This window comes from Eublepharis macularius, chromosome 4 (genome assembly GCF_028583425.1).
Source record: "Eublepharis macularius isolate TG4126 chromosome 4, MPM_Emac_v1.0, whole genome shotgun sequence".
NCBI lineage: Eukaryota > Metazoa > Chordata > Lepidosauria > Squamata > Eublepharidae > Eublepharis > Eublepharis macularius.
The window spans coordinates 165,300,160-165,316,695 of record NC_072793.1 but is presented as its reverse complement, the minus strand read 5'-3'; the positions used below and the strand labels follow the sequence as shown (position 1 = coordinate 165,316,695).

The following is a 16,536-nucleotide window of genomic DNA, read 5'->3' as shown; positions in this document are numbered from 1 at the left end:
CTATGACAATCCAAAACATACACCTTGCTTTTCAGAACAATGGTTCCCAATAATGGAACACTTATTAACAAATGAAACAGCAACACAAACAAGACCCCAAAGTGACTGCAACTGTTGAACTATAAACAAGGAGAAGGTAGGATCCACATGTTATATATATAAACTGGACAAAAATGGTCCAGTCTGGGGAAATGCCTACTCAAAAAAAAGCTTAACAGTGTGTCTGTTTCTATGTTTATTGTTATGTAAAAGTTCTATAAAAATCAAATAAAGTTGTAAATTTGAAAAAAATGAAGGAAAAAGAAACATACTATCCCTTTCTGTGTTTCTCATTTTGTGGTTGGCTCCACTTCCCATAGTAGCCATTTTGTGGTTGCATCCGTCACCTTCACATCATCACAGGCTCAAAAAGGTTGGGCAACCCTACATTACATAATATAGACCAAAAATACATAATATTTATTTACATTTCTTAATAAAACTAATTATGCTGCATGTTTGGAAATTCAGGTCTTATTGTTATTTATAGGGTTATCCTATAACCTAACCCTTTCTCACTAAGATCCAAGAAAGATTACACCGTGCAACAGAGTCCAGTAGCACCTTTAAGACTAATCAACGTTACTGTAGCATAAGCTTTCAAGAATCACAGCTCCCTTCGTCAGATGCATCTGACAAAGGGAGCTGTGATTCTTGAAAGCTTATGCTACAGTAAAGTTGGTTAGTCTTAAAGGTGCTACTGGACTCTTTTCTATTTTGCTACTACAGACTAACATAGCTAACTCCTCTGGACAGTGTGACAGAACATACAATATAATGAAACAGCTAGGACATTCACTGAGCAAAGTACAATAATGAACAAGAGTTAGGAAAATCAGGGAAAGAGATACAATAGGAAAGCACCTGTCCAGATGATGGCAGCGTCTTGCCCTACCTATACTTGGGGGTGAGGGGGGAAAGCTGGGAGTTGTGATGTTATGTTTACCTGGTGCAGCTGGGACTCTCAACTCTCCCAAGGTTGGGGTCTGTCTGAAGTTCTCTCTCTTAAAACTATGCTGGTTCCCAGCAGCTGAGAAAGAACCTTGAATTCGGATGTTTAAGGAAGAGGTGGGGGAAAGGTTAGCTTGTGAATGTTATATGCTTATGAAATCTGACTGTGCTTCATTCCTGACAATTTGCTCTTAATAAGATCATGATATGAGAAATTTCCAATAAAGCTTTTCTAAACCAGAGAGAAGACTTTGGGTAAGTGTCTTGGCAGATTCTTACAGCACCTCCAGACCCACAGCCAGAGCATTTTTGTTAAGGGAGCAAATGAGCACAGTGGGAGGGCAGTACAGAACAGCCATGCTTATTTTTCTAAATAATTAAATAAGGCACTGGTGTATTACTCAGCCAGAATGTTTTTCGTTGGAGGGGGTATACTGGTGGGCAGCCCATCATTATTTATCTACTTTATTTAGAGTCTGCCTTTCTCATTGAGACTCAAGGCAGATGAGATGGTGTAAAACGTTGTGATTAAGCAGCATGCAAGATCTATTAACTTGTATAACTCTGTTGACTTGCATACAACAATGCAATAGCACTACGATTACAAAAATTAGAAAAATTAAAAGAGTATTGGATTCCACCTTATGGAACGGCCTGCCTGAAGAGGTCAAGAAAGCTCCCGCTCTCCTGGCTTTCAGCAAACTATGCAGAACTTAATTATACAGGAGGGCTTTTTTACATAGGTAGTAAGACAGTGCCATAAGGAAATGGTTCAGAAAGATGTGTTGGTAAAGGGATAGGAGCCAGAGACTATACTACTGGATACTGTCTATTGCTGTAAGTATGCACCTACTGGATAGTTTCCATGTTGTTTAATATGTCATGGCAATTTGTGTTTTGTTTCAGCTCTGTATTGGAGTTTTGCTTGTTTTCAAATTTCTGCAATCATTAACCTATTGCATTTTTAGCGAATGACCCAGCTACTGATCACGTTAACTTACACTGTGTAATCTGGTTGAGTCTCTGTGAGGAAGGCAGACTATAAATAACGTAAATAAAATAAAAATGCTCTAGTTATGCAGAAAATGGAACGACAAAATTAGAAAACAATGTAGTAAGAACACGGTCGTACATACGGTAAATAGCTAATACACAGAATATGTTGTGGTATACAGACACTTCTCTATTGCCCCATCACTTTAAAAAATGTCCTTCCAAACAACTCTGTTTCACACAGTTTACAGAAGAGCGAGATTCTTTCTTCTAGTTTTTGAAACTGGGGATTGTAATTGAAACCTCTTTTTCTCTGTCCTTTGCAAATTTTCTGCCAAGGAAAAGGAAAGCTTTATCACTTGAAACAGAGTATTCCAACCAAGAATACCCATCAGACCAGCTGTAGTTAGAATTCGGTGCATCCAAATTTTATTTGGGGGTTATTTGGAAGCTAAGGTCATGGAGGATTTTCTGGATGGAGGTCTGCAGGGCAAATTGCTTCACTTCTCTGCAAATTCTACTGAAGTTCTACACTTGAAATCAAGCAATTCAATATCTGTAATGCCCTCTCTCTGTTTTTCTACTACATGATATTATTACCAAACCCCTTCCTGCTGCAGAATTTTAAAATCAAGGCTTTCCAGCCCTGCTAGCTACAAATTCGGTTCTAGTCCCTTACAGAGAGAATTTACACTTGGAAGATTTATGACAAGATTCACACCTCTCTGCACCAACTTCTTCCTTTTCCCTTTGCACACACTTGAAAGATTAATGCTTGCTCACTGACAATTTTTTTGATGGGGCATTGCCCCTTTTTGCACCATTGTAAGTATAGGCCTGAGCACCCCTGTGAAATAATATTGCATGCACAGAGAGCTATGGGGTGGGCAAGAGGAGGAAGCTGGGGCAGGCCCATAAGACTTAGTAAGAGAACATCAGCTCCATTGTTAAGAGAAACTAATTTCGGGAAAGCTTAACTTGCAACAGATTCTCCAGACCTTCATTAATTATCTTTGGTCTTACAGATTCACTGTTTTTCTAATGCTTTCCTTATCCTCCATGGGTTTTCTCATGTGCAGTCAAATGTGCTTTCTTTACAAAGTTCTTCCAACACCATAAACATTGAAAAGGCTTTTCCCAAGTGTGGATTCTCTCACATTTGGGAAGATCAATCCCCTTTCTGGAACCTTCCCTCTCATATGATCATTTAAACAATTTCTCTCCTGTGGATTTTATGGTGACTTATGAGGCCTGAACTATTAATAAAGCTTTTGCCACACTCCATACATTTAAAGAGTTTCTCTCCAGTGTGCCTTTTTTCATGTTCCTTCAAGGATGACTGGTGACAGAACCGTTTCCCACAATACAAACACTGGTATGGCTTCTCTCCTGTGTGGATTCTTTGATGAGTGTGTTGATCACTCATTGAGGAAAAGCTTTTCCCACATTCCAAGCATTTATATGGAGCCTCTCCTGTGTGGATCTTCTGATGTTTCAGCAAGCGTAAGGGATTATTGAAGCTTCTCCAACACTCTGAACAGTCATAGGATTTCTCTCCTGGGTGGAATTTCTCATGTTGAGTAAGTGCAGATTTTGTTATAAATTTTTTCCCACATGCTAGACAGTTGTAAGGTTTCTCTCCCGTATGAATTCTCTCATGCAGAGTCAGTAATTTTCTCTGATCAAAGCTTTTCCCACAATGTGAGCATCTAAATGGTTTCTCTCCTGTGTGTTTACTTTTATGACGTAGAAGGGCTGAACTTTGACTGAAACTTTCCCCACAATCTAAGCATGGATATTTATGCATTCTCTGCTGATGTTTATTAAGGGTGATCTTATGACGTAAACGTTTGCCACATTCCAGGCACTCATATGGTTTGTCTCCTCGGTGAGTTCTCTTATGGTTTACAAAGCTTGAGCTGCACCGAAAGTTTTTCCCACACTCTGTGCACTGGTAAGGTTTCTCACCAGTGTGGATTCTTTGATGCAGCCTAAGGTCTGAATTAGTTCTGAAGCTTTTCCCGCAATCTGAACACTTATGCGGTTTCTCTCCTCTATGGATTTTCTTGTGCCTAATAAAGTTTGACTGGCAATTGAAGCATCTCCCACAGTCTGCGCATTTATATGGTTTGTCCCCCGTATGGATTCTCTCATGAGTGGCAAGGTGTTCTCTCTCTCGGAAGCACTTTCCACAGTGTGCGCATTTGAACGGCTTCTCTTGTGTGTGGGTTTTCTCGTGTCTAAGAAAATGATTTGTGCTATTGAACCTTTTCCCACACTGTGGACATGCATACGGTTTCGCTCCAGTGTGGGTCCTTTTGTGACGTTTGAGGTGTGAAGCAGCCTTGAAAGTTTTCCCACAAGGAGAACAGCGATAGGGTCTTTCTTGTGTGTGCACCCTCTCGTGACTATAAAGGTTTGACAGGCTGCTGAAATTTTTCCTGCAGGTTGAGCATTCATATGGTTTCTCTCCTGAATGGGTTCGCATGTGTATAGTAAGTGAATTGCTATGCTTGAACCTTCTCCCACAGTCTGGGCACTGAAACTGTTTGGTTGCTACATGGGTTCTCTTGCTGGAGTTTCTTGGCCGTTTTTTGAGTGGCTTCCGTATCATTTCTGCATGAATCCTCTCCTGGACCCTTGCTTTGGAGAGATCTTTGTGGATTTCCATGTAAGGAGTGGCTTTCTTCTGATAATACTTCTTTTGGAACGTCCCTGGGCCTCCTCGACTCCCAGATGGTTCCCCTCCCCATCCATCCTGGCAAGTTCCCTCTTTGACCCATTGCAAGGCTGGCCCTTTGGGGGTTGCCAGTGGAGAAATCTCTTCTCTCACTCTCTCAGCACCTGTTTGAGAGAAAAGTAAACATGAACATAGTCCACTAATCTTTCCTTCCTTTCAGAAGGTAGGAACTAAGGATCAGATTTAGACATTAGATGTGGGGAATCTATAAAGACTTTGGGGGAGGTTCACTTTGTTTCCCCCCTCCCTTCCCAACACTATTTCCTCTTTCTCTCCTCCAAGCAGCCCCCATGCCCTCTTCCCTTATGTCCATAGCCACATGGAAAAGCTCAAATTGAACTGTATTGCAGTTTTGGAAAATGTGGGTCATTCTGACCCCAAGACAAGCCCAGGCATGTTTGCAAGCATTCTCTGAAACTCTTCACATTTATCAGACTTGAAGGAGCCATTCAGCCTGGAACGTTAGAGGACCTCCTAGCCCTCTGTCCACTGAGCTGATTGTTTCCCTCTGTTATTCAGGAAGAGCTCTTAATTGTAAAGCTCTAACAGGTGCAGCCTGAGGGCAGATATTTTCTCTTCTTTTTGATAACTCTTTAACAGGCAGGAATGGAATGCCCCTTTCCACTGCAAGGGCCTGTTACATGCTTATTTTTTTCCTTGTCCTCAAGAATAACTTTCTTCAGCAATGCAAGACAAAGAAGAGTAAAATTTGAAATCGGGGTCAAAAATACCCCTCACTGAAAACATCAAATGTCATGGAGTAAAACTGACCCCACAAGTACAAGATACAGACCCTCATAAGAGGGTTTGTTAATTTCCCCTTCTCTTTCTCAAAGGCTGTGTTAATTTCACCTCCCAGTGGGGGAGGCAAAGAAAAAAATTAATCCTGCAAAGGAGCGATCCCTGGCTCTTTGTAGAGAGGTAAAACTGATGAAGCCTTTGGCTCCATCTGTTAAACTCCTACATTTCCTGGCTAACACGGCATCTCCCTTCACTTGAGCATCTTCGTGAAGGAGGTCTCATCTAGAGAGACTCTATGTATGGGTATGGAAAAATGTTTTTAAAATTGTGAACACTGAGTTCAAAGGTCATAAAATGCAAAATGTATAGCTTGTGTCTCTGTTTTGATCATCTGTGTTATGCTTGTAGGCAGGGCTTTTTTTCAGCGGGAATGCAGTGGAACAGAGTTCTGGCACCTGTTGAAAATACTTGGCAATAGCGCATGCAAATAATACTATTTCAAAGAATCCCGTGTGTTTCTCCCTCATTTCCCTCTTAAGAGTTCCACCACCTCTTTTCCCAGAAAAAAAGCCCTGCTTGTAGGGAACCCCAGGAGTTCGGGACCCAAGAACCCTGGAAGAAAGTCAGAACCTGAATAAGAAATAAAAGGCTCAAGCTGTAGGAGAGGCCTATAGTACAAGGTTTCCTAAGCCTGTATTGTTATGACGCAGGTGTTTTTTTGGAAGAAAACATAATGACATTATAATGTTGAAATGTTGTTGCTATTGATTCGGTTTCGTTTTCGCAGCCATGTCGGACGCTTCTCTCGGCAGGTCCGAGAGGAAGCGGCTGAGCCGCCTGGCCGGGCGGCTGATCTGCAAAGGTTAGCCCCCAGACTCTCAGGTAGGGAGTCTGAGTCCGGGACGCGGCGGGAAGAGCCCTCTGACAGATCGAGGCAGGGGGTAAATCGCCCGTTTGTCCCCATGGAGGCCGGCAGACGAGCGCGGCACCTAGTGTGCTGCCGGGCTATAGAAAACGGCAAGGAGCAAGATTAGGCAAAAGCCTGCAAGTAAGCGAATCCCTTCTGTTACTACAAGCGTTGTGAGGAGTGGTGGGGTCTGAAGGTTAGAAGACTCGGATTTTTCCCCCCTCATAGAGTCTCGGAAGATTGGCGGTTCCCCCCCCCTAAAATGGCAGTGAGAAAGCAGAGTCCTTCTCTTGGCAAGTCAGTTACGGCGGCCTTGCAGAGGGGTGAGACGCTTGAAGAACTGGTTAAAAGAGCGGTTATGGAAGCCATAAAACCCTTTGTTGACAAGCTGAATGAAACAGATCAAAGGGTGGGCTTAATTGAAAGCGATGTGAAAGCCATTAAAGAATCAGCGGGGAGGGCAGAGAAGTCTGCCCGGGAAAGTGCGTCACTTACGAGAGCAACGAACAGGGAATTAAAGTTGGTGGAAAACCAGCTGATCGGACTGCAAGTGGAGAGAACACAAACCGTTTTGCATCTCCAGAATGTTAAAGAGGAGGAAAAAGAGGATTTATGGGATCTCGCCTCGGAACTTTTAGCGACACCCGCGAGGGCAACTAAAGAAGAAGTGAAAAGCGCTATTTTGGGAGTCCGTCGGGCATCTTCAAAATATGCAACGAAGCGGCAGCTGCCTCGCGAGATTGTTATCGAGTTTTCATCTAGGAGGGTCCGGGACAGTATCCTATATAATTCATACAATGCGGAATTGGACTTTCTGGGAAATAAAGTCAAGATATTGAAGGACGTTCCATTTTTAGTGCGGAAGAAAAGATTTAAGTATAAGATGTTGGCAGCTCGTTTGAGGGAACGGGACATAAAGTACAAATGGCTACTCCCGGAAGGAATCGGGTTTAGTTATAAAGATAAAGCTTACAAGATTAATTCTGAAGATCAGCTAAGGGATTTTGTGGATAAAAATCCAGAATTTGGACCAGACACCAAGCAAAAAGAAGAGGATCCGAAGCCTGAAGGGAGGGGGGAGGCAGTGAGCGCTCTGGCGGTAGCTGCACAGAGGGAATTGCGCCCGAGGCCCAGGGGAGGGAAAAAGATTTAATTTGAACTGTAATTTGTAATTTGTATGATCAACCACTCCGTCACTATTTCATTAAGCTATTTTTTTTACTGTGGCAGTATGAAGGGAAAGCATTGAAACGTAGTGTTTAGTGTTTGTAGGTTACCTTCCCCTTTCCCCCCCCTTCCCTTTCTCTTTTTTCTCCCTTCCTTCCCATCCCTTGTGCTATTGTAGTCTTTTGTAGTTACTGTTTTGTAGGTTACGTATGTATGTAGTAGTTTTGTATGTTAGATATTGAAAAATAAAAATATTACAAAAAAAAAAAAGAAATGTTGTTGCTATTGCTTTGTGTCAGTTTGCCCTCCCCCCCACCCACATACACAGTGCCAACCTCTGCCTTCCAGCAGGGCTCTCCATTCTATATGGGGGGGAGCATAATTCCTTAACAAAAATGTCTACTTGGAGCATAATTGTCATGTATTGGGGAATTATTTTTTTTTAAGCCAAGCATAATGATATTATAACATTATAACATCATCATGCTTGCTTGCTTGTTTGTTTCTTTTTTAAGTGAGGTATAGGGCAGCTCTTAACCAGTAGTGGAAACTCCTTACCTGAGCTGAAGTCTGGCTCCACCTCTCTCTCTGCAACCTCTGGAAGATCTGGAAACCAAAGCATCTCCCCTCCTTCTAGGCACGAGATCAGGTCTGGTTTGGGAACTGGGTAGCCTGCATTTGTGGCTGGAAGGAAACAGAGAGGTCCTTTTGCATATCTGTTACATATCAGAGGGAACCGCTGGTGAAACCAGAGCAGATTTTCACCTGTCCTTCAAAGCGGGAAAGAGATTTCAGATCCTGCTGTGTACAGACAAGTGATGGAGCCAGGTGGAGCTCAGGGACATCTCTCGGTGGAGTTTAATCTTGATACACATCTTCAGCCTGCAGCGGACAAATGGCTTCCACATTTTCTGCCTTTAGGAAATGCTTTTCCCACACTGATCTCCCTGGCTTTTTTCCTCCCACTTCCCCCTCCCATCTGGCTCCCCCAGCCCTGTCACAGAGATCCTGAGTGGCTGCTGGACGCTCTGCTCACACACCAAACGGGACTAAAACTGCAATCCTCAACTGAGTTACTCCAATCTAAGCCCACTGATTTCAAGTCTGCTTAGGATTGCACTGTGACCAGAATTGGTGTTTTTCCTCTCAGCAGCAGGAAAAAAGACCAGGCCCATTTATTCCACATTCTAGATACACCATCAAGCAGGCAAAACATATTCATCCTCCCAGGCACCTTTCCTTTGTATCTTTAAACTAAAAGAATCTGTTGCACTGTAATCACTAATGTTTCATCTGCTGTTAGATATTATAATCACGTTACACTATCTCTTATCCTGTAGACTATACTAGTGTTAATGTAAGCTGATTCACAATATTGCATTTTATAGCAGCCTTGTATTTGTAATGTAATGTTCTAAAAAAAAAATTTTTTTAAAAAAGCAGGCAAAAAAAAAATCCTCCTACCAGGCCAACCACAGTGGAGCCCCAAAATTCCTCCCTTGGCTCTGAAGTAACCAGCTAATCCCATACTGTCCACGGGAAGGATGAAGGGTCAACAGCACACAGCAAATGCCCATGAGGGAGAGGTGGAACTGACTCATAAAGCCTCCGAAACCCCTCCTCTATTGGCTGTACGTTTACCGGTCCCGTCGGTGCTAGCCTGTGCCTCATTTGGACCAAGGACCCAGGGCAACAACAGCCCTGTCCAATGTTCCCTCTAAGCTGTGCAGTGCTGTGAGTGAAAAATCTACTTCATGAGCCGAAACAATAACATGCATTAAAGTTGTGAGCGCCCCCCCCCTTTTAAATGTATTTCAGTCAACAAACATACAAACAACCCCAAGGTTACTTCCGTCTCATGCCTCGTTCTTTCTCTAGGTGCCCCTTTCTCAAGATTTCATTGCCTTCTCATGATGGCATTTTCCCTTTCTTGGAAGTCTCTAAAATGGTCCTGAAAAATATCTCTTCTGTTCTGGGAAGCTGAGGCCTAACCTTTCCCTTTTCTTTGCACTCTTGTGGGTTTTTTTTTTAGCATATAAGCCTGAATATAAAGGCCATGCTTCATTATTGCTTTTCCTGGATCTAACTGCACATTTGACACAGCAGACCGTGGTATCCTACTGAGGCATGTGGAGTTAGAAGTATCAAGACTAGTTTAAATCAAGACTAGTTTAAATTGTTTCTCATGGAACAGACTTAAGTCAGTGTCAGAGACCAGCTATCTGCAGAGTGGAAATTATTTTGTGGGTTCCACAGGGTGCAATATTATCCCTTGTGTTATTCAACCTCTATGTAAAGCCTTTGGGAGAACTCATTCATAGCTATGGAATTGGATGCCATCAATATGCAGATGACATTCAGATCTATATCTTGCTATCCAAATCACCACACGATGTGGCAGAAATTTTGGGTCACTGTCTGACAGCTTTGGTCGAATGGTTGAAAGCAAACAAATTGAAATTGAATCCATTAAAGGCAAAAATGATGCTAACTGGGAAGGCAGAGACCTTAAAGGACATTATATTCCCCGTTTTTGGTGGAGTTTGTCTGACCATTGCATACTCAGGACTCTGCTTTCAGGCAATAGTTATTGCTTCAATCAGCTGAAGGATTTAGGAGCGAGCTAGCTAGGTCCTTAAAAGTTCAGCGGAGATAAGATTCATGATGACTGTCAAATTCATTTTTCTTTTCTTCATACAGAATTTCTGTTAATTTGTATGCCAGCTTTTAAATTGCTCTCCTCTGCTCCATGGTAGCCAGAACTCTCTGGGAGTCCTGTGTTCAGTTCTGCCTGTGACACACTGCAAGAGTTGAGCAAATTGGCGCCAGGATGGAGAGATCACGCAGGTGCCTGCTCACCTCTGTGGCCTCCTCCAGCACCCGGAGTTGGAACAGAGAGATCGCGCGGTTGCTCGATTACCACCGTGGCCTCCTCCAGCACCTGGCACTAGGACGGGGAGATCATGCGGTTGCCTGCCCAGCTCACCGCCGCAGCCTCCTCTGGTGCAGGGACAGAGAGATCGCTTGGGCACCCACCCACCAAACCATCTATTGCTGCGGGCGCTGCAGCTGCAGTCAGCTCTGCCTCCTCCAGCTCCTGGCACTGGAGAGGCTGTTGGACGGGCCCAGAGGAGGAGTAGCTTGGCCATCCGCCCACCACTGCCTTGTTCTCTGGCTCCCAGTGCCAGGACTGAGAGGCTGCTCGGTGGGCATGGAGGGGAGGGAATTCCTTGGCACCAGGGCCGGAGCTACACCAGGCCATCCAGGTGGGCCTGCTGTGCACTGTGCTTCTCAGCTGTGTGCTGCGATTGCGCACGAGCGCATGCTAGCGGGAACACTGGCTCTGTCCAGAAATGGGCATTGCCAACAGGCTTGTTTCATGTCCGTTTTACTTTCTGCAAAGTTCTCAGCATCTCCTGGCAGCTCTGGCCAGGAGTACCCTTTACCAGATCCAACTGGTTAGCCATCTGCAGCTTTTCCTGGGCAGAAAAAAGATCTGGGCACTTTGGTGCATGCCTTGGTCACATCTAGATTAGATTACTGCCATGTGCTGTACATGGGGCTGCCCTTGAAAAGTGTTTGGAAATTTCCAATTAATTCAGAACACGGTAACCAGAATGTTGATGGGAGTGGCTTGCAGTCTTGGCCCATCTACACTGACTCACAGCTTGTATCTTGGCAAAAGTCTAGCTGCTGGTGTTGACCTTTAAAGGCCTATATGGCTTGAGACCAGCATACCTGAAGTACTGCCAACTCTCTTACGGGCCTACCTGACTGCTACAATCGCCATCCGAGGCTCTGCTTCAAGTGCCCCACCTTCTGAGATTAGGAGTCTGGCAAAATGGGAGAAGACCTTCTCAGTTGGGGGAGCAAAATTCTGCAGCCCTCTCCCCAGAGAGACTCACCTGACCCCTTATGTCTTCCACCAGCATATTCTGCCAGTGGGTGAAGACTTTTTTGTCTTGTCTGGCATTTCCTCAGTGATCCCTCCCTCCTGCCCTATGTTTTAATCGTTGTTTTTAGTATGTGTATTTTACAGCATGTGTTCAAGCTTAGTTTTTTTTTAATTAATGATGTGTTCTTGCTTGGTTTTAATGACTTTTAAGATTTTTTTTTTAAGTATGCTCTTAATCTGTTCGTCGTGTTGGTTGCTCTGATCAGTGCAGTAAATAAATAAATAAATAAACTCTAACCACTACCCCACACTGGCTCACCACAGAATTTGAGACTTTAGGGCAGAGTGTTGAACGCTGAAGTTTCTATTGCTTTCAGGTGTTTCTGGAAGGGCCATGGCTTAGAGTGCCTATGCGTTGTATCCAAAGGGTCTCAGTTCAACCCCCTGGAAGCAGGCAGCAGTTGTTAGGAAAGGCCTTTTGCTGCCTGTTGCTTAAAGAAGAAAACACTAAGCTAGGTGGTCTAATTCTGTACAATACAATTTCATATGTGAAAGTTTTCCTCGGTCAGCAACTATCCGGTCATACAAGATATCAAGGCTGAACTTGGTGAAATAAGAAGGCAGGGGTCCTTACCCAGAGAGGCCACAGTGCCGTAGTTTTCCTCCATGACCTCCTTATAGAGGGCTCTTTGCTTTGAATCCAGCAGGGCCCACTCCGCTCTTGTGAAATACATGGCCACATCTTCAAAAGTCACAGGGTCCTGAAAAGAAAGGGGGGAGAGAGAGTGAGATTGCTCAAGTATCCCCCAGCCTTATCTCAGAAAACCACTAGAAGTGTAGCGTCAAAATAAAATGTTAATAGGCTGCAAATATCAGTTCAGAAAATGTCTGCTTGCAGGCACTGCTGGGAGGGGTAAGAAGAGTGAGAATGTCCTTGCTTGTCTCGAGAACTCTTTTGAAAACGCAAGAATACTGATAATCGTGTTTGTGTTAATGTTGTATCTTTTCACTGGGCAGACTAATCAGGAAACATCTGTAACCAGAAAATACAGTATATTTACTGTGTGATTCCTTTAGTTAAGCTGAGTTGTCATGGATGCCAGCATCCATGCCATGTTTTGTGTGTGCCCATGCCATGTATGTACTTTGCTTTTGACATTGTGCATTGTTCCATGGCTACTTACTGAAGTACTATTGTATTCTGAGCAGCCCATCTGAAAGTGTCTGAACTACTAATTGCCTGAGACCCAATGAAGGCCTCTGTGTTCTCTCTCCGAAGAATGTATTCCGAAGTAAGTGACCTTGCATTTGTTAGGTCGCTCCCACTGTCTCATTCCCAGGAACTGAGATATTGCTCTGTGTAGGCTGCTAGTCAAAACTAACAATGTTCCCATACAACTTTCTGTGAAGTTTCGTGCCAGAATGTAAACTATCTCTGGAGGGCGGGAAAGTTCTCTATAACTACGGAGGCTTTGTTTTGAATTGTCACTTCTGTCAATTTACTTGCTACCTGTACTGAATGGATCTCAATAAAGCACTTCAACTGAAACTCTTGTGTGTTAACTGTGGAGGGCTTGAGGGACTTCACTGCCTGGGACTGCCAGGAGTTCTGTAAACTGCATGGTTTCACTATGTTGGTCTGAGTTTTCTCCATGCATCTGCTTTTAATTTCTAATAAAACATCTCTGGCAGACCTGATCTAAACCCAACATGAGGCTCAGTTTCTTCCACAGTAGAGGGAGAAGAAACTTCATTTGCAGCCGAAGTAGAGTGGAGAGTCTGGGAATCTTTGGTTTACAAAAAAAGAAAGCGGGGGGAGGGGGGGAGACAATACAGGTTTATAAAAATATAAACCTGTCCTGGAGCAGACTGTTTCTGGGTACTAGTCTGGCCCTGTTGATTTGTTTCTTCACTTCATTTGGTGGGTACAAACCTAAAGGACAAACCTAAAGGAACTAACAACAGAACACCACTGGTTGTCACCTATAGCTCCCAGCTCAAACCCATCCAATGTATCATCACTGAGCTACAACCTATCCTGGAAAATGATACCTCTCTCTCAGAAGCCCTGGGTGGAAGACCTTTCCTTGCCTACAGACAGCCCCCCAACTTTAAACGACTTCTCACTCACAATCATGAATCGGCCAGCAGAGTCACCAGCACAGGTACCAGGCCCTGCAACAGACCCAGATGCCAGCCCTGCCCCTATATCTACCCAGGGAATACAATTACAGGACCCAATGGCATCAACTACACTGTCTCTGGCTCTTACAGCTGCTCATCCTCCAATCTGATATATGCCCTCATGTGCCAACAATGTCCTTCTGCCAACCTCTACACAAACCAGCCAACCTCTACACAAAAGAATAAATGGACACAAATCTGACATTAGAAATGGAAACATCCAGAAACCAGTGGGAGAACACTTCAATCTACCAGGACATTCCATCAAAGACTTAAAGGTCACTGTAGTTCCACAGAAACCTTTCAAAAACAAAATCCAACAGGAGGCTGCTGAATTGCAATTCACATGCAAATTTGATTCTGTCAAGCTGGGACTGAATAGGGACTATGAATGGTTATCACATTATCACAGGTAACAGATTTCCTTTACAGAGGCGGGGTCTGGGGGAGCCCAGTGGCACCTGGCGTGGGCTTCCGGGGACCACAGTTCTCTTTGTCAGATGCATCTGACGGGGAGAGCTGTGGTTATCAAAGGCTTATAATACATTGGAATTGGATGGTGTGGTTGTTTTGCTGCTACAAACCAACACGGCAAACTCCTTTGAAGCCTCACACAAGCCAATTAATCACCACACCAAAAGGAGATGTTTACATTTACTAGCAAAGGAATGTTTTGGTTGCATCCTCCCTCTCCCCCCCAATTGCATCTTCTCTCTCCTCCCCCATCCTCTTCTATATTTGACCAGTTTCTGTACCATGCATCTGACGGAGAGAACTTGATTCTCGAAAGCTTATGCTACAATAAAATTGGTTAGTCTTAAAGGTGCTACTGGACTCTTTTTGATTTATTTGCTCAGTGAGTAATTAAACTGTGGAATTCACTGCCACTGGATGTAGTGACGGCCAAGAGTGCAAATGACTTTAAAAGGTGGGCCGGCGGGTGCCAGCCCACCAACCTTTCTTTCTCTCTCATTGAGACTCAAGGTAGATTACATAGTGTGAGATTAATACAATCAGTGGCAAGGACAAGAGCAGGCATTTCCATACAGTGTCAAGAACATTTCCATAAAGAATGCCCTAGCGTAAATGAATACAAGTTTACAAAGACAAAGCTCTACCTTTGGGAAGGCAGAGCTTTCCATCTCACAACCAAGGGGCGCACGCTCCGCCAGCCCGACTGCTGGAGTGGCGGGGATCAGCGCCCACAATGAGGAGGAAGCGAGCCGGCCTCCCCGATACCTCCCACCTGCTCCATCCGCACATTCAGACCAGTCTTTGGGAGCAGTGCGGCCCCTGGGGCCCGCTTCCAATGCCCGAGTTCGGGATACTTGAAACGCATGGGGAAAAGTCAGACCGAAAGGGTGCTCCTGAGCATACGCAAAATGGATCCTTCTCGCAGCCAGAACCAGACGCGCCCCCCTTTCCTGAAGGGACAGGAGTTCAGGGTATGAAGCCGCCCCCAAGCAGAAAACGCCGCGACTCGTCAGGTGGGGGACCGGAGCGGAGCGGAGCCTCTCCCCGCAGAAGAAGGCGGGCGCGGGCAGAGAGAAGCGCTTACCGGACCACCACGAGCCATGGCCTGCGCGCCTCCTCCTCCTCCGCTCCAGCCCTCTCCCTTCCCGTCTCCCCAGGGGCCGCGGTGCGGGCAGCAGCCACGCAGTCTCCCCTCCAGCCCGCCGGGACGCCGCTCCTCTTCTCTGGCTCTCGCCCTGCGGCTCTCAAGCGCTGCCGGCGCGGAAATGCGCCCCCCTCTTTGCAACAGAGTTGCAAAGGAAACTCTACGGCGGGTTGCGGCCTACTCCATTTCCGCAAAGGAGGGGGGGAGTGGACTGCACCACGCTAGGCAACAGGGCAGGGGGGCGCATTTCCTATAAGCTAGCCTGAAAACCAGCCGAAGGATGTAAAGGGCTGGGAAGTTCCTAGCATGGTCCTTAAGAGGGTTTTACCGCTTTGGTATGGCATTTAAGTTCCATAAGCTTTCCTGAGAAAGCTTATTTATTATGTATTTACTTCGTTTTTATTTCCCCCCTTTCTCCCCAATGGGGACTCGAAGCATCTTGACAGCTTTCTCCCAGCCTTCCGTTTTCCCGTCACAACAACCCTCTGGAGTAGGTTAGGCTGAGAGAGACTGGACTAAGGTCATCACTGTACCACATTGACTTTGATGGCCTAAAGCCCGCTGCCCGGGGTATGGGGATCTTCACCAGGCAGAGAGTGGAGTCAAAGTGCAAGAACAAGGAGCGAGTTCAGGACGAAGAGTAATTAAGTAGAATTCAAATGTATTCCTGTAAAACAGAGGCCGATAGCAGTAATGGCCAATCTCCCTCGTTTGTGTGGGCTCCTCTACAAATAAAGTTGTGAGTCACATTGGGGTGAGCCCAAGACAGTGTGGCTGATGTAATTTGGTCTCGTGGTTGGCCGTAGGGGTGGCAATTCTTGGAGATTTAGAAGTGGGGTCTAGGGAGGGCAGGGTTTGGGGAGTACAGCAGGATAAAATCCTCCAAGACAGCCACTTCCTCCAAAGAACCTGACTTCTGTACACTGGAGAGCACTCCGGGCTTTATCTAGAGATTGTTAGCCTTATAGCTGAGCAGGATCATCAACCTCCTGTTGGGTTTGGAGTTCTCCTGGAATTACTACTGACCTCCAGGCTACCGCCAGCACATGGGTAAAATCAACAGCAGCCCGTAGACGGGCTTTCTCTGTGCTGGCCCCCACCACCGTAGACGGGCCCCTGATTATATTGTATTCACTTGCAATATGTAATCCACCCTGGATCTCAGTGAGAAAGGTGGAGTGTAAACAAACAGCAGTAATAATTTCCAGTCCCTTTCCTGATAATTCCTAGGATGGAGATAGATTTTTTTTCACTGCAGCTGCAATGAATATCCTGGCACAGACCCACTGCAATGTAGGCCA

General features: G+C 45.0%; 1 protein-coding gene across 1 annotated transcript; it reads right to left on the bottom strand.

Annotated features, from left to right (window-relative positions):
* Positions 1–719: 719 nt before the first annotated feature.
* Positions 720–15,244, bottom strand: LOC129329388 (zinc finger protein 345-like). The gene is made up of 4 exons (XM_054978939.1): positions 15,176–15,244; positions 12,068–12,194; positions 8,097–8,222; positions 720–4,827 (listed from the first exon to the last, which is right to left on the bottom strand). The coding sequence occupies exons 1-4, from the start codon at positions 15,191–15,193 to the stop codon at positions 3,191–3,193; spliced, it is 1,908 nt and encodes a 635-aa protein (XP_054834914.1). The 5' UTR covers positions 15,194–15,244; the 3' UTR covers positions 720–3,190.
* Positions 15,245–16,536: the final 1,292 nt, after the last annotated feature.